Raw genomic sequence first — 18,853 nt, forward strand, 5'->3', positions numbered from 1 at the left:
GTGTGTTTTTGTTTTTGTTTTTTTTGGTATACCTGTCACTGGCACTTTCCTATGAAAAGGTGAACGGGGCAAAGGTAGTTTTTTAGGTTCTTCTGCTCAAGAGTTCGTTCCTCTGTTACTACAATAGAACAGAGTTTCTTTAAAAGATAACCCCTCTGAATATCCAGGCCTTCTTTGTTGTTCAGAACCTAACCTGGTTCAGGAAGACCCCTACTATCAGCTCTGAGAGCCACAGTGTCTTCTTTTCTGCAATTAAAGAATACAGTCAAGCTCCTAATTCATTCAATGAGGCTAGTATTACCCTGATACCAAAACCAAACAAAGCTTATCTCATAAAAATATGATACAAAAATCCTCAACAAAATGCTAACAAACCAAATCCAGCAACGTATGAAATGAATTATGCAACATGTCCAAGTGGAATGTGTCCCAGGAATGCAAGGTTATCTGAACATCCAAAAATCAATTAATGTAATGCATCATATCAATAGAATAAAAAACAAAAATTACATGATCATTTTAATAGACACCAAAAAAGCATTTGACAAAAGCCAATACCCTTTCATTATAAAAACACTATAAACTAGGAATAAAAGGGAATTTCCTCAATCTCATATAGGTTATCTATAAAAATCCTACAACTATTAATGGTGAATGTCTGAATGCTTTTCCCCTAAGATGAGTAATAAGACAAGAATGTCTGCCTTTGCCACTTTTATTCAATATTGTACTGGAAGTTTTAGCCAGGGCAATTAGACAAAAAAAAAAAAAAGCATCTGGGTTGGAAAAGAAGTAAAACCATCTCTATCTGCAGATAACATGATCTTTTCTATAGAAAATTCTAAGGAATACATACCCCAAAACACTGTTAGAACTAATAAATAAGTTTAACAGAGTTTCAGGATACAAGATCAATAAATAAAATCAATTGTATATTATACACTTGGAATGAACAATCCAAAAATGAAATTAAGAAAGCAGTTCCATTCACAGTAGCACCCAAACAAATAAAATATTTAGGAATAAATTTAACAACTGAAGGTGAAACTCATACTCTGAAAATGACAAAACAGGTATTAAGCAAACACTTGTACATAAATGATCATAGCAGCATTATTTATAATAGCCAGAAGGTGGAAACAATCCAGATGTCCATTAACAGATGAATGGGTAAACAAAATGTTGTCTGTCCATACAGTGGAATATTATTCAGCCAGTATTTCAGGAGTGAAATACTGATACATGCTACAATTTGGATGAACCTTGAAAACTTTATACTAAATGTTTTCACAAATTTGACAACCAGTCACAATAAGTTCACATACTATATTATTCCATTCCTATGAAAATCCAGAAAAGGAAATCTGTAGAGACAGAAAGTAGATTAGTGGTTACTTAGGGTTGAGGGAGAGGTGGAGGGAGAGTGTAGGGGGTTGAGGGGACAGGGAGTAATAGCTAAAGGATACAGGATTTCTTTTTGAGGTGATGAAAATATTCTAAAATTGACTTGTGGTGGTTGCACATGTTAATTTGCTAAAAAAAATTGCTCACTTTAAATGCATTAATTGTAGAGTATATGAATTATATATCAGTAAAACTGCTTAAAAAATAAAAGAATGCAGCCTATGTGTTTTGCCACCTTAAATCCCCCTGACATCTCTATGCCTCCTTTTACCACCTCCACCATCAATCACCTTTTCATAGCATTCCTGCTCACATGCACTCATTCAGGGTGTAGTCTACTCCTCATAGGAATGAATGTTTCTTATGTCTTCTTTGGAGAAGTGTCTATTTAGAGCTTCTGCCCATTTTTTGATTGGGTTGTTTGTTTTTTTGATATTGAGCTGTATGAGTTGTTCGTGTATTTTGGAGATTAATCTCTTGTCGGTTGCATTGTTTGCAAATATTTTTTCCCATTCTGTAGGTTATCTTTTCATTTTGTTTATGGTTGCCCTTAGTTTTGTGGTATGAGTGCTTTAGATGAAAATGAGTCAGTAAGTATTATACACTTTGTGGGACATAGAGGAGATAGATGAAAGGCCACTGTTGTACAGGGAGGTACACAGGAGGGCCCTGGGCAAATGCACTCGACTCCCAGATTGGAGAGTTTCCCTGGGGATGTCTAACTTTGGGTCCTTATTGTTAAAGGGGTTATTCAGAGCAAGTCAGAATGGCCTTATCTCATATCCCGAATATCCTGATCCACGTCATGATTTAGCATTTTCATCCTGTTGTATTTGAGTCTCTTGGGTTTTGGATAGGGCCAGGATTTCTGCAGATTCCCTCTGACCTTCCTTCAAGGAATAAGATGGTATTCTTACTCCATTTGAAAGCTCTGAGGAAAGCCTGATCTCTCATTATTCCTTCCCTCTAGCTCTGCTTTCTCAAGACTGCTTCACCGTGAGAGGAATCTAGAAGACTGAGCGACTCTTGGAATTTTAAGTTATGGCCCATGTGAGTTGGAATTTCTTTTCCAAAAATATAACCATTTATATCACATCATGTCAATATTTTTATTCCTTATCCTTAAACTGCTTACCTGAGTCACTATTCAACGTAGTAAGTGATAGTTGTGAAACAGTTCGGTGCCTTCCCTAGAGGTCCCTCTTCTCTCCAACATGGCATTCAATACCTCCTGTGACCTAATACTTTGGCAGAGCACTGAAGGAAAAGATATTGTTTAAAGGAAATAGTAGAGACTTTTAAAAATCAAAACTGTGGCTCAACAAGGTGGAATTGTGTGACTAAAAGGGACCCACTGCATGAAAGCTTTTATTTACTCTATATAATGGGGTGTTTCAATTAAGAAAGATGGGAGTTGGTGTTAGTTGGTATTCATTTTAGTAGTGGCACTTTGTCATGCTTTTAGATAGAGAATATAAGAGGAGGTTGAGTTCAGAGAGATCTGGGATTTTGCCAGGATATCAATGAGAGAGAGTAATATCATTAACAAGACATGCGCTGATAGTCAGCTGACAGCCTAGATATTTTATACATTCTCCACAGAAAATGGTATTCAGTTAGAGAGTGTATCTCTTAAGAATCCTTTCAACTTCAACTAATAGAAAATTCAAGTAAAAGAAGCTGAAAGAAAAAAAGAAAACTATTCTCACATAGTAAATCTAGAGTTGATTATTTCAGGCTGTTATAGCTTCTTGGTGGTATCAACAAAGAACTCATATGATATCTATTATTCTGGGCTGCCATCCTGTTGTCTTGATGTTTGTTACAAGAAGGCCATAACAGTGTTGTGACTGAGCAATAGGAGATTTTAAGAGCATATAGGCACTTGGCTTCAGGGACACCAATTTCCATATCATTTCCCCCCACACTACAGGCAGCCAGCTCCAGTTTTTTGCTGAATATATGGGCCTCTTCCTGCAGTGCCCTTTTCCATCTTTTCCCCATCCATCTAAAAGATTTCTTTTAACTTCATTGTTGATGTTTGGGTTTGTCATTTCAGCAGTTGATGATGTTCAGGGATGTAGCTGTAGACTTCTCTCAAGAGGAGTGGGAGTGCCTGGACTTGGAACAGAGAGCTCTGTACAGAGACGTGATGCTGGAGAACTACAGCAACATGGTCTCACTGGGTACGATTCAGAATTTGACCCCAGAAATTCCTGATACCTACATTGTGAACTTTTGGATTGCCTTTCAAGTGTCTAGGGGGATTTCTGACCTATTTCTGGGAAAATGGTTTGTGCTTTATAAATTTGGCAGTAGTCATCATCATTGGGAAACTCCATCTTCCCCATCCTTTATGCATTTTTCTTGCCCTTTCTAATAACTAAGGGACTTACGGAACCCTTACCACGTGGTAATTTCCTATTTCTTATTTTCTGATCAGGACTTTGCCTTTATCAGCCAGATGTGTTCTCTTTACTGGAGAAGGGGAAAGAGCCCTGGATGGTTTTGAAGGATGAGACAAGAGGACCTTGCCCAGGTGAGTGAGGGCTGAGCAGGCACAAGGAGGCCATCATTGCAGATAACACCCAGCTGTTTAGTGAGTCAGTAACATCTCTGTAATATTGGTCTAGAATTTCCTCCTCAGAGGCCAAAAGCCTGTGGATAAAGGCCTGAGACCTAGAAATAAAAGTAATCTTTTCAACATGAATTTCCAACTGAACCTCCTCTTCAACTCCAAATGCCACTCCATTTCAGTGCTCTCATTTTTCCTTCATGTTACGAAAATGTAAATGCCGTTCTTTTTCTCCAGTGGTCAGTTTATCTATGGTTTGGATTAAGTTTCTTCCCATTTCTTTTTTTCCATTTCGATATTTGTAAATTTCATCTCTCTAAAAAAACATTTTTGACCCTGTTTTTCATTTTACCTGCTATCTCTTGAATTTTTCTTATTTTGCCTAGTTTCTCCTTGCTTCTGCATATTCTTCATTAATTAACTCTTTTAAGCAACATTTATTGATTTTATAATTTCATTTTAGGTTAAGAAGGGTTTACAAAGAGTCTGTAATCAATTGAAACTTGGTATTCTCTCCTATGACTGGAGCATTTTCATAAATTTCTGCAGAGTAGGCTTTACGTTAAGAGAAGGCCTAATAGGCTGCTTTTTTATGGTTTCTTGCTACAGTGAAGAGGAAATAGCAGGAGAGAGGTTAGGGCTATTGGAAGACAATGAGGAGAGAGTACAGTGTCATAGAAGACAAGTCCTGGCTGTCAAAAGGAAGCAAGGGGTATATTTGGCAACTAGATGGTAATTGATGAATTTTCTGTTATGGTCAGGAGTCAGGTTGAAATAACTTACTCTTGGAGCTGCTTTTTTATTGGAAATATCAAGGAAAGAAAATAAATTTTATTCCCTTATTGGAATCATGTTTCTAAATTCCAGAACCTATATTGATGTTTTAAAATTGTTCTTTTTCCGAGCTATTGATATATGGAAAAACTTGAATGAATCTCAAGGATGTTATGCTGAATGAAAAATGCCAATCTCAAAAGTGTAATTGACATATAACATTCACATACTATATGAATTCATTTATACAAAATTCTGGAAATCACAAAGTTAGAGATTGAGAACATATTAGTGGTTGCCAGGGGTTAGGAATGGGCAGGGAGCGGTAGTGGTGGTGGTTATGACTATAAAGAGATAGCATGAGAGAGAACATCTTTGTGGTGATGGACTATTTCTGTATCTTGATTATTGTGGTGATTACAGGAATCCACATATGTGATGAAATGACATAAAACTATACACATATATTGTGCCAATGTTTATTTCATGATTTTTATATTGTAGTATAATTATGTAAGATGTATTCATTGGGCAAAACTGGGCAGAGGGTACACAAGACTCTCTGGAGTATCTTTGCAAATTCCTGTGAATCTATAATTATTTCAAAATAAATGCTTTTAAAACTTACTTTGTTCTATAAGGTATATACAATTTTCTCTCGTATTTTTATTCCCTAAATACTACCACGTATGTTTTTAATTTTAGTTTATTTTTACGTATTATGATTATACTATTATATATTAAGGTTGTTCTACATTTCTTGTTACTGAAGTTACCACTCTTGGTACACATCAGTCATTCCTGGGATTTTTCTGCATTAGATGATACTTATATTTCAGATATGAGATTCCTTAGCCAAACGGTTCAAAGTTAGAAAATCATGTGCCCAACTAATTTAAGATAACTTCATTGAAAAAAGTTATTTTAAATCATACAAAATTATATGAATACTTTAAATAACCTGTGCTATTTATTTATAACCCATAACTGTTTCATCCATGTTTCAGTAGAGGGCCATGACATGTTCTCCCTAATTGCAGTTCTGCCTATTCTTTCTTATATCAACCATTCCAATAATTCATTCTCCTAATTTCTTGGTTCTGTTTTGTTAAAGGGAGTGGGAATTTAGGCAGTCTAAGTGTAGATGCTTTATTTTTCCCAACCTTAAAAAAATTTTTTTTATTGAGCTGTAATTGACATACAACATTATATTGGTTTCAGATATACAACATAATGATTCGATATTTGTATACACTGTGAAATGACTACTACAATAAGTCTAGATATCCTCTATCCCCATACACAAAATATGCCATATAATATTATTGACTATAACCACCATGCTTTGCATTATATTCTCATGACTACCTTATGTTATGACTACTGGTTTGTACTTCTTGACCCTCTTCACCCATTTCGCCGAACCCCCCACCCCTTTGGCAACCACAGTTCTGTTCTCTGTGTCTATGAGATTTGTTTTGCTGGTAAGTTTTTGATTACTGATTCAATTTCCTTACTACTAGTAATCAGTCTATTCTGATTTGTATTTCTTCATGATTCAGTCTTGGAAGATTGTATGTTTCTAGGAATTTATCCATTTCTTCTAGGTTGTCTAATTTGTTGGTGAATAATTGTTCATAATAGTCCCTTATGGTCGTCTGTATTTCTTTGTCATCAGTTGTAACTTCTGTTTCATTTCTGATTTATTTGAGCCCTGTCTCCTTTTTTCTTAGTGAATCTAGCTAAAGGTTTGTCAATTTTATTTTTTTAAAGAACCAGCTCTCAGTTTCATTGATCTTTTCTAGTATCGTTTTTTTTTTTTTGGCTGCACTACATGGCTTGTAGGATCTCAGTTCCCCAGCCAGGGTTTGAACCTGGACCACAGCAGTGAAAGCCCAGAATCCTAACCACTAGACCACCAAGGAACTCCCTCTAATATCTCTTTAGTCTCTTTTAGTGAGACTAGTCTCACTATTAGTCTCTTAGTCTCTGTTAGTAATTAGTCTCTATTAGTCTCTTTAGTGATCTTTTATTTCCTTCCTTCTACTAACTTTGGGCTTAGTTTGTTGTTCTTCTTTTTCTAGTTCCTTTAGGTGTAAGGTCAGATCGTTCATTGGAGATATTTTTGTTTCTTGAGGTAGGCCTGTATCACTATGAACTTCCCTCTTAGAACTGCTTTTGCTGCAAGACATCGCTTTTGGTATGTTGTATTTCCATTTTCATTTGTCTCAAGGTATTTTTTGTTTTCTCCTTTGATTTCTTTTTTTAATTTTTATTTATTTATTTACTTATTTATGGCTGTGTTGGGTCTTCATTTCTGTGTGAAGGCTTTCTCTAGTTGCGGCAAGTGGGGACCACTCTTCATCGCGGTGCACGGGCCTCTCATTATCGCGGCCTTTCTTGTTGTGGAGCACAGGCTCCAGACGCACAGGCTCAGTAATTGTGGCTCACGGGCCTGGTTGCTCCGCGGCATGTGGGATCTTCCCAGACCAGGGCTCGAACCCGTGTCCCCTGCACTGGCAGGCAGATTCTCAACCACTGCGCCACCAGGGAAGCCCTCTCCTTTGATTTCTTCGTTGACCTATTGGTTGTTCAGGAGCATGTTATTTAATCTCCAAATATTTGTGATTTTTCCAGTTTTCTTTTTGTGATTTGTTTCCCATTTTATACTGTTGTGGTCAGAAAAGATGGCTGATACGATTTCAGTCTTCTTAAATTTATTGAGACTTGTAGCATACTATATGATCTATCCTGGAGAATGTTGCATGTGCACTTGAAAAAAATGGATACTCTGCTGCTTTTGGAAGGAATGTTCTGTATATATTCAGTTAATATGGTCTAATGTGTCATTTAAGGCGCATGTTTCCGTATTGATTTTCTGTCTGGATGATTTATCCATTGATGTAAGTGGGATATTACAGTCCCCTACTATTATTGTATTGCTGTCAGTTTCTCCCTTTAGGTCTGATAATATTTGCTTTATATGTTTCGGTGCTCCAGTGTTGGTTGCATAGATATCTACAAGTGTTATATCTTCTTGTTGTATTGACCTGTTTATCATTATGCAATGCCCATCTTTGTGTTATATTATAGTCTTTTTAAAAAAATCTATTATGTCTGAAATAAGTATAGCTCCTCCAGCTTTTTTGTTGTTGTTGTTTCCTTTTGCATGAACACTCTTTCCATCTCCTCACTTTTAGTGTGTGTGTATTCTTACACCTGAAGTGAGACTCTCATAGGCAGCATATAGATGGGTCTTCTTTTTTATCCATTCAGCCACTATACGTCTTTTGAATGATGAATTTAATTCATTTACACTTAAAATAATTATAGATAGGATATACTTACTGCCATTTTGTTAATTGTTTTCTGGCTGTTTTATGGTTCCTCTTTCTTCTCTTGCTGTCTTCCCTTGTGATTTGATGAATTTCTTTAGTTTTTTTTTTTTTTCAGATTCCATTCTCATCATCTTTTCTGTATTTATTATAGATTTTTGCTTTGTGGTTACCATGTGTGTGCATGTGTGTGTGTGTGTATGTATATGTACAGTCTACTTTAAGTTGATAGCAAGTTAAATTGAATGCAGTCTAAGACTCTACATTTTTACTCCTCTCCTCCCACATTTTGTTTCTGATTTCATATTTTACATCTTTTCATTTTGTGTATCCCTTTACTAATTATTGTAGTTATAGTTATTTTTATTACTTTTGTCTTTTAACTTTTATGTTAGCTTTATAAGTGATTAGTCCACTACCTTTACTAGATATTACCTTCACCTGTGAGGTTTTTTTTCATATGTTATAGTGTCCTAATTAGTGCCCTTTTCCCAGCTTAAAAATGTCCCTTTAATATTTCTCGTAAGGCTGGTGTAGTTGTAGTGATCTCCTTTAGCCTTTGCTTGTCTGGTAAACTCTTTATCTCTCCTTCAATTCTGAATGATAACATTGCCAGGTAGAGTATTCTTGACTGTAAGTTTTTTACTTTTAGCACTTTGAATATATCATGCCACTCCCTTCTGGCCTGCAAAGTTTCTGCTGTAAAATCTGCTGATTGTCTTATGGGGTTCCTTTGTGTGTAACAAGTTGTTTTCTCTTGCTGCTTTTAAAGTTCTCTCGTTATCTTTCATTTTTGACATTTCAATTATATTGCATCTTGGTGTGGATGTCTTTCAGTTTATCTTGTTTGGAACTCTCTGGGGTTCCTGGATCTGGATGTCTGTTTCCTTCCCCAGGTTATGGAAGTTTTCAACCTTATTTTTCACAATAAGTTTTCTTTCTCTCTCTCTCTTCTCCTGGGACTCCTATAATGTGAATGTTGTTCTTCTTGATGTTGTCCCATAGGTCTGTCAAGCTATCTTCAGTTTTAAAAACTTTTTTTTTTTTTGCTCTCTGTTAGGGTGAGTTTCACTACCCTGTCTTCTAATCACCAGTCCTTTCTTCTGTTTTATCTAGTCTGCTGTTGAACACCTCTAGTGTATTTTTCAGTTCAGTATTCTTCAACTCTGTTACTTCTGTTTGGTACTTTTTTATATTTCCATCTTTGTTGAAGTTCTCTCAGTGTTCATTCTTCTCCCAAGGTCAGATGCTCCTCAGCATTTTTATGACCATTACTTTGAACTCCTTATCAGATAAATTACTTATCTTCATTTCATTAAGATATTTTTCCTGGGATTTTAATTTGTTTTTTCATTTGGAACATATTTCTTTTTCCCTCATTTTGCTTGACTCTTTTTTTTTGTTTGTTTCTATGTATTAGGTGAAACAGCTACCTCTCCCAGTCTTGAAGGAGTGGTTATAGGAAGACTAGGGCTGTGTTTCAGTCTGCTGTCTGTGCAGTACCCTGGGGGTAATAGCCTGCCAAGAATTCTCTGATTGTTTCAGTCCCATGGAACCCAGAAACACAAGCCCCCCCTGGCCCTCAGAGCCAGGTATTCAAGGGATGTCCCCTTGGATGTGGGCTTGGGTATGTGGACGTCCCCCATGTTGACTCGACTTGTGTTGGGTGGGGCTGCAGAGGGCACCAGGCTGGGGCAAGACTGCCCAATGGGTTGGGTGTGGCTGTGGGGACACACCAGGCTGGGCAAGCCCAGTCACCAGCTTGGGTGGGACTGTGGAGAGCACATCCCACTGGTGCTAGCAAAGTAGAGGGAGAGTGTAAAGTGGCACCCGCCAGCACCTCCATCCCTGGAGACAGTTACAACAGATCCCAGCAGATACTTTAATATTAGCAAAAGGATCTCCATATATGGTTTAGGCACTTTGCAAACTTCTGCTTTTTCCCTGGGTCTTGGGGTGTAAGTCTGTGCACAAGCCCTTTAAGAGCAGAATCCCCATTTCCTATAGCCCTTTGGTTTTCCTGGACATAAGCCCCATTGGTTTTCAAAGCCAAGCATTTTGAGGGCTCATCTCTCTAGTGTAGGTCCTAAGGTTTGGGGTGTCTAATGTGGGGCTTGAACCCTTTGCTCCTCATAGGGAACTCTGTATTTGTGAGATCCCTCCCAATTGTGAGTTGCCACACCAGGGGTGGGGTTTTTGGAAAGACTACTTGTCTACCTCTCCTGCCTGTCTCAGTGTGGCCCTTTGATCCTTTGCTGTGGAAGAGCTTTTCAGTTAAGTGTCAGGTCTTTTTCAGAGGGTATCTGTATTTAACTAGATTTGATGTGTCTGTGGGAGGGGGTGAGTTCAGGATCTTCCTATGTTTTCATTTTGAACTGCCCTCCTATGTTTTTCCAGTCTTTATGATTGAGTCTCTAAACTACTAACATAAAATTTGTAGACTTCTTGAATGAGTTTTTGTAGAGCATTCAGCTTAGTTTTCATGAAAACAGACAACCTTTCTCTCATATTTCTTTACATAATGTTATTAAAAAATATAAATAAAATATCAGGAACAGTTGGTATAAACAGGTTTGGAAGCAAACAGCTGATTCATGGTAAGCACATGGGCATCCTAGAGGTAGCTACTACTTGAATGCTTTTGTATATTGTGGACATTAATCCTTGTGTTTTCTTAAGGATTGGAGGGCATTGGTTCATATGGAGGTCAGGAACAAAATAAGTTTCAGTGTAGCCTCACTAAAAATGGGTCATTTTTGGGCTTCCCTGGTGGCGCAGTGGTTGAGAGTCTGCCTGCCAGTGCAGGGGACACGGGTTCGAGCCCTGGTCTGGGAAGATCCCACATGCTGCGGAGCAACTAAGCCCGTGAGCCACAGTTACTGAGCCTGTGCATCTGGAGCCTGTGCTCCGCAACAAGAGAGGCCGCGATAATGAGAGGCCCGTGCACCGCGATGAAGAGTGGCCCCCACTTGCCACAACTAGAGAAAGCCCTCATACAGAAACGAAGACCCAACACAGCCATAAATTAAAAAAAAAAAAAAAAAAGGGTCATTTTTAATTAAAACCTTCTAATAATTTAATAGGATAAAGGCTATTGATTTCTAGTGAGGACAGATATTTCCCCTGAGTTGTTTACTGATATGCTACTCATATTTATTCAATAACTGTCTGCTCTGTGCTTGATTTATCTGTATCACTTGTTGGCTTAATACTTTTTATTTTTAGTGTGAATGGGCATTCACATAAAGAAAACACTAATACACTAGTGCCTAGTTAGAGTGACTAAAATGATATTTGTTTTCTTTAGGATTTTAGTTTTCTTTTATTTTGGTCCTAAAATTTTTATTTTACAACTTAATTGAAGTATAATTGGAGATAATAAACTCCACATATTTGAAGTTACAATTTGATCTGTTTTGACATGTGTATGTATCCATTAAATTATCACTATAATCAAGACAACAAACACTTCAGTCATTGCCAAATTTCCTTGTGTCCCTTTGTTATCCATCCCTTCTTCCACCTCCATCTGAAAGAAATCACTAACTTGGTCTCTGCAACTTTAGTTAGTTTATATGTTCTAGAATTTTATATAAATTGACTTATACAGTGTATACTTTTTGGCCTTGTTTCTTTTGCTAGCATAATTTTCAGATTCATCTGTTGTTGTGTGTATCAATAGTTTATTTTTTATTTCTCTGTAGTATTCCATTCATGGGTATGCTGTAATTTATTTATTCATACACCTGTTCATGGACATTGTTTTTAAGATTCTCAGCCATTATCTTTTCAAATATTGCTGCTTCTTCCATTCTTCTCTGTGTAAGTTTCCACTTACACTTGTGTTTAATCTCCTAACTGAATCTTCTATGTCATAATGCTTCTCATGACTTTTCCAATCTTTTTCTCATAGAATTTTTCTTTTGACCTATATTGGTTTCTTGTTCTCTGATGAAATGATCAATTTTATGTTTTAGCTTCTTGAGCATAGTTATTTTTAAACTCTGTCTCGTAAGTCCAATATCTAGAATCTTTATAGGTGCATTTCTGCTATCTATTGTTTCTATAGTTTCTATATTCATGTTGTCTGGTTATTTCTTTAATTTCGTGCCAGACACTGTTTGCAAAATGTGAAACTAATCACTAGGATATCTTCCTTTATAGAGAATTTCTGTTCGCTTTTACCAAGTTCTGAAGCATTTTTGTTATCTCAATCCGTTGCCCTCCTTGGTCACTGGGATAAATTGAAACTGAGCTGTAGTTCCTGTGTAGGTCTACCTCTGTTTTACCCACATTTCTAGGTTATGGTCCTTCAGTTATAACTCATCATGAGAGATGTTTAGGACGCCCCCTGTAGACAGACCCTAGATACCAATCTCTGTTACTTTAGTCTTGAGAACATGTCATATGTTCTATCAGTCTCTAAGCCAAATGCTAATACCAGTACAAATTCTTTTTTTCTTTTATTAGAGTATAATTGCTTTACAATGTTGTGTTAGTTTCTGCTGTAGAACAAAGTGAATCAGCTATGTGTATACATATATCCCCTCCCTCTTGAGCCTCCCTCCCAACCCCCCCAGTACAATTTCAATAGTAGAAATTGGATAGGCCCTTCAGCATATTCAAATAGTAGCAGTTGTAGTATTTTCTTGCTTTGTTCTTCTATAATATTTTACCAATAAATTTGATATCCCATGGAGATTTGGTAAAGGTCACTTGAGAAACGGCTTGAAAGCATAAAATCGAATGGATGAGCAATACTATAAACTCAAGAAATAAAACAAAAACACCTTGGTTGGGATCATCTGACAAAATATGACTTGACTAATAAGCACAGTGGAGAAAATGAGCAGGGCAAAGTATTTAAATGTGCATAGGCAAATGGAAGAATGAGTAAGTAGGTATGATTCCATTTCTCTGAGCTAGCATGGATATGCTTTTGTTTCCTCTTATCTGTACAGAAAGTAACGTGGAATTATGTGTACTCGTTTCAGTAGATATGGAAGGGATTAGACAATGAGGTGTATTACATTTCTATCACATGATGCCAGTTGTGCTTCCTGATCCCTGATTTTTGTAATATTATCCTTTACTCCCTCCTATAACCGCCCCCCTTTGCTTTTTTTTTGACGTGTAGTGTATTTTTTTTTAATAGTAATCTTTTATTTATTTATTTATTTTTATATTTATTTTTGGCTGTGTTGGGTCTTCGTTTCTGTGTGAGGGCTTCCTCTAGTTGCGGCAAACGGGGGCCACTCTTCATCGCGGTGTGCAGGCCTCTTCACTATCGCGGCCTCTCTTGTTGCGGAGCACAGGCTCCAGACGCGCAGGCTCAGTAGTTGTGGCTCACGGGCCTAGTTGCTCCGCGGCATGTGGGATCTTCCCAGACCAGGGCTCGAACCTGTGTCCCCTGCATTGGCAGGCAGATTCTCAACCACTGTGCCACCAGGGAAGCCCCTGTATTTTTTTTTTACAGAATTTTTTTTAATACCTAACATGTGCTAAGTGTTGATTTACCATACTGGGTAAAACATTCTTAAGTCTTTAATTTGATATCCCATGATTGGGGTAGTACCTGCACTTATTTTTTTGTTGTTGTTGAACTCCTCAGATGAAATTGACCTGAACAAAACTTTATATATATATATTTAAAGTTTATTTATTATTTATTTTTGGCTGTATTGGGTCTTTGTTGCTGCACGTGGGCTTTCTCTAGTTGTGGCGAGTGGGGCCTACCCTTTGTTGCGGTGCGTGGGCTTCTCATTGCAATGGCTTCTCTTGTTGCGGAGCACGGGCTCTAGCCTCGTGAGCTGCAGTAGTTGTGGCATGTGAGCTCAGTAGTTGTGGCGCATGGGCTTAATTGCACCGCAGCATGTGGGATCTTCCTGGAACAGGACTCAAACCCATGTCCCCTGCATTGGCAGGTGGATTCTTAACCACTGCACCACCAGGGAAGTCCCTGAGCAAAACTTGATATATTTAATCACCTGCCTCAGCTTTTTTACTTCCTTTAAATTTCTATTTATTTCTTGCCCTTTTTTCATATTGCCCAGAATTTGAGAATTTGTTAAGCCATTCACATTTCATGTGCTCTATTTATTTTATTTTATTTTATCTTATTTATGTTTTGTGGCTGCGTTGGGGCTTTGTTGCTGTGCGTGGGCTTTCTGTAGTTGTGGCGAGCGGGGGCTACTCTTCGTTGTGGTGCACAGCTTCTTATTGTGGTGGCTTCTCTTGTTGCGGAGCACGGGCTTTAGGCTCACGGGCTTCAGTAGTTGCAGCACATGGGCTCAGTAGTTGCGGCACACGGGCCCTAGATCGCGTGGGTTTCAGTAGTTATGGCACATGGGCTCAGTAGCTGTGGTCGTGGGCTCTAGAGCGCAGGCTGAGTAGTTGTGGTGCATGGGCTTGGTTGCTCTTCGGCATGTGGGATCTTCCCCGACCAGGGATCAAACCCGTGTCCCCTGCATTGGCAGGTGGACTCTTAACCACTGCGCCACCAGGAAAGTCCCTGCTCTATTTATTTTAGGATTTACTTCTTATATCTACATTGGAAATTTTAGTTCTTTTTGAATAGTAAAACAGTATGAATTTGTTTTCTTGTTTTTCAGACATGCAATCCAGGTGTAAGACCAAGGCATCACCAAAAAATGACATTTTTGACAGAGGATTACCTCAGTGGGAAATAATGGAAATTTGTAAAAAACATAGCCTTGAATGTATATGTTTTAATGGTGATTGGGAAAGCAAAGGTCAGTTTGAAACACAACAGGAAAACCAGGAAGAATGTTTTAAGCAGATGATACTCACCTGTGAAAAAATTCCCACATTTAACCAGCACACAACTTTTAATCTACTTCAGAGACTTAATACAGTAAAGAAACTGAATGAATTTAAAGGGTGTAGGAAAGCATTTTGTTCTGACACAGACTGTATTCAACATCAATTAATTCACACTGGTGGAAAATTTTGTGCCGGTAAGGAATGTGAGAAGACCTTTTTTCCTGATTCAGAACTTACTCAATATCAGACAGTTTGCACTGCTAAGAAAACATATGAATGTAAAGAATGTGGGAAGGCTTTTAGTTTGCGCTCAAGTCTTACTGGTCATAGGAGAATTCATACTGGTGAAAAACCTTTTAAATGTAAGGAATGTGGGAAGGCCTTTAGATTTCATTCACAACTTAGTGTCCATAAGCGTATTCATACTGGTGAGAAATCTTATGAATGTAAAGAATGTGGCAAGGCCTTTAGTTGTGGCTCAGACCTTACTCGACATCAGAGAATTCATACTGGTGAAAAACCCTATGAATGTAATGATTGTAGGAAGGCCTTTAGTCAGCGATCACATCTTACTAAACATCAGAGAATTCACACTGGTGAAAAACCTTATGAATGTAAGGAGTGTGGGAAAGCTTTTACTCGTGGCTCACACCTAACTCAACATCAGAGAATTCATACTGGTGAGAAATCTCATGAATGTAAAGAATGTGGAAAAGCCTTTATTCGTGGTTCAAATCTTGCTCAACATCAGAATGTTCATGTTGGTAGGAAACCCTATGAATGTGAGAAATGTGGGAAAGCCTATATCTGGAGTTCACACCTTGCTCGACATCAGCGAATTCATACTGGTAAGAAACCTTTTGAATGTAAGCAATGTGGGAAGACTTTTATATGGGCCTCATACCTTGCTCAACATGAGAAAATTCATAATGAGAGAAAACCGTATGAATGTAAGGAATGTGGAAAGACCTTTATTCATGGTTCAGAGTTTAATCGACATCAGAAAATACATACTGGTGAGAGAAACTATGAATGTAAGGAATGTGGAAAGACCTTTTTTCGTGGTTCAGAACTTAATCGACATCAGAAAATCCATACTGGAAAGAGATCATATGAATGTGAAGAGTGTGGAAAAGCCTTTCTCTGGGGTTCACAACTTACACGACATCAGAGAATACATACTGGTGAGGAGCCTTACGTATGTAAAGAATGTGGGAAGTCTTTTATCTGGGGTTCACAACTAACACGACATAGGAAAATTCATACTGATGCAGAACCCTATAAATGTAAGGAAAGTGGCCAAATCTTTAGTCACCATTCTTACTTTGCTGAACAGAAAATTCACAGTGGTGAGAATCTTTATCAATGGAAAGATTATGGGAACACCATTAGTCATGACTCATACTTTGCTCAACACCAGAGTATTTACACTTTTGAGAAATCCTATGAACGTAAAGATTTTGAGAGGGCATTTTCTCCAGACTCTCACTTTATTTCACTCTTGTGAAATCTTGTGATATAAAAATGTAGGAAAAATCTTTATTCATGACTTGTTAATTGATGTCAGTTAATTCCTTCTTTTGAGAAAGCCTGTAGTGTAAATAACATTGGAAGACCTTTTGACAGAGCACATGACACACTCAACAGCAAAGAATTCCTAATGCAATCTATATTAATAGAGGAAAGCTTTACTGATTGGTTATCAATTATAGAATATCAGGGTAAAGTCCTACAAGTAAGATGATAGTGTGAATCCCTTCTGAATCATTCTCAAAAGATTCTTCACATCATTGATATTATACTGCATAGAACTGAAGTCTAACTCATGTAGGGAAACTTTCCATCACTACTTAAATCTTGTTGCAGTTCCACAAAATCACACCAAAGGTGAATTTGTGTTTTGTAATTAATCTGGAAAAGCCTTAAGCTGTGTCATACAACTTATTTGGTATGACTTAGTTTCAGTACCTCTTACCTCCTAATTTTTTGGAAAGTAACTTAATACTATGTTTGCTTACTTATTAGATTGTAAGGGTTAAATGAGTTTGAGGATTTAAATGACTTAATGACCATCATTAATAATAGTATTAGACCATTTCTATGAGAGGAAGACCTTAAGAGATTATAGACAAATATGCCATCTGTATGTATGTCTTATTGAACAGCAGAATGTTAATTCTGAAGAAAAACTGGTAAAATCGAATGAAGCAAAGAAAGCTTTGATTCAGTATTAATTTCATTTTCTACATAAAAAAACTCATACTATAAAGAAAGCCTTATGGTTTTCATGAAAGTGGGATTGTTGAGTGCTCAGCATTTTTTAAGGCATTTGGAAGGGATTTGTTTCTAACAAATTTCTAAAGCCAAATGGCATAATCCATTTTATCTCCACAATTAAATTTTGGAAATTAGAAAATAGCCAAATGAATTCTGACCTCTTGGAAGTTTAGTGCTACATATATAAACAATTCTCAGATTAATGAGTAGATCAAAAGTGAAATTACAGGCAATTTGGATGTGAATGATAATGAGACTCCTGTAAATCAAATCCTATGAATGTGGCCATAGCACTTCTCAATGGAAATTGCTCTGTGTATAAAACCAAGAAGATTGAAGGCAGTTTATTTCTTGTCACCTCTGTATCTCCAGCTCTTAGAACAGTGCCTGTCATATTCTGGGGTCCAAATATTTATCAAGTTAAATAATAATTACTCAAACAAGCTAGACTAAGAGCAAATGCCTCCAAGTGAATTGATGGAAAGATTTAATGAAAATAATGCAAAAATCATGGAATAAAGAACAATACTAAAGGATTTTTATTTTAAATCAAAAGTTTCTTTGAAGAAAATTATTATTTACTAGACTTTGGCAATGCCTCCACATTTTAAGAAAGGAGAAATGTGATATATGTTTAGAGGAATTTTTAAAGGTCATGTAAATATATATAAACTATTAGACACAAATTTTTAAATGTAGAAAATAAAGTTTATTTTCTAGGAAAACATTATCTTAAGTGATTAAAATTTGAGAGTAAATAAAAAGGGCTAATTGGAAGAAAACTTTAAAAAAAAAAAATGGAGGACCAGATAATTGTATAGGCTACCCCCTGAAGGAACAGAAAATCCTATGGAAAAATTGTTCACTCATGCTAAAAGACTAAATAACATAATTCTGATAATAAAATTAGATGTAGCCCTTGAACAACATATTCCAGAATAATTTCATTCATGAACATAAATGAAAAAAAACAATATGATAGTCAAATGATATTTACTCAGAATGTTTAACCTCTGATCTGGATGGGTGGTAATTCTACAGTTTAAACAACAGCAAAATATGATGAAAATATAACCTTCTCAGTTTAGTACTTAATAAGTTTATTCTATGTGCATTTTCTTGGTACCTTTTAGTATTACATGAATTAAGGAATAGTGAATATATGGACATATATTTAGCATATTTATAATTCAGTTATTTAACAGTAGTTAAACAGTATTAGGGGGGCTTTCCTGGTGGCGCAGTGGTTAAGAATCCGCCTGCCAATGCAGGGGACACAGGTTCGAGCCCTGGTCCAGGAAGATCCCACATGCCGCAAAGCAACTAAGCCCATGCGCCACAACTACTGAGCCTGTGCTCTAGAGCCCGCGAGCCACAACTACTGAAGCCTGCAAGCCTCGAGCCCATGCTCTGCAACAAGAGAAGCCACCGCAGTGAGAAGTCCACACACGGGAACAAAGAACAGCCCCCGCTCGACGCAACTAGAGAAAGCCTGCGCACAGCAACTAAGACCCAACACAGCCAAAAATAAATAAATAAATTAATTAATTAAAAAAAAGAAACAGTATTAGGGAACAGTACTTCCCTCCAAATTATTGTCTTCTATGGAATTTCACAACTCATGGGAAAAATAAAAAATTTTTTTGTTATATTGCTTTATTATTAATAAACAAGCTATTTCATTCATGCTGACTAAACTTTTTTT

General features: G+C 37.0%; 1 protein-coding gene across 8 annotated transcripts in view; it reads left to right on the forward strand.

The window, feature by feature from the left end:
* The window catches only part of ZNF790 (zinc finger protein 790), a 95,077-nt gene extending 76,243 nt beyond the window's left edge, over nucleotides 1–18,834 (forward strand). For 6 of the 8 annotated variants that reach the window (XM_082367337.1, XM_082367336.1, XM_082367339.1 and 3 more), the window contains 4 exons: nucleotides 2,375–2,454; nucleotides 3,464–3,590; nucleotides 3,848–3,943; nucleotides 14,700–18,834. In XM_082367337.1, coding sequence (XP_082223463.1) covers nucleotides 2,446–2,454; nucleotides 3,464–3,590; nucleotides 3,848–3,943; nucleotides 14,700–16,378 — 1,911 coding nt within the window. In that variant the 5' untranslated portion in view covers nucleotides 2,375–2,445 and the 3' untranslated portion in view covers nucleotides 16,379–18,834. The remainder of the gene's footprint in view (nucleotides 1–2,374; nucleotides 2,455–3,463; nucleotides 3,591–3,847; nucleotides 3,944–14,699) is intronic. The other 2 variants (XM_082367341.1, XM_082367342.1) reach the window with 1 other exon arrangement.
* The last annotated feature ends 19 nt before the right edge of the window (nucleotides 18,835–18,853 follow it).

The sequence above is a fragment of the Balaenoptera borealis genome (genome assembly GCF_965194805.1).
Source record: "Balaenoptera borealis genome assembly, chromosome: 19".
Taxonomy (NCBI): domain Eukaryota; kingdom Metazoa; phylum Chordata; class Mammalia; order Artiodactyla; family Balaenopteridae; genus Balaenoptera; species Balaenoptera borealis.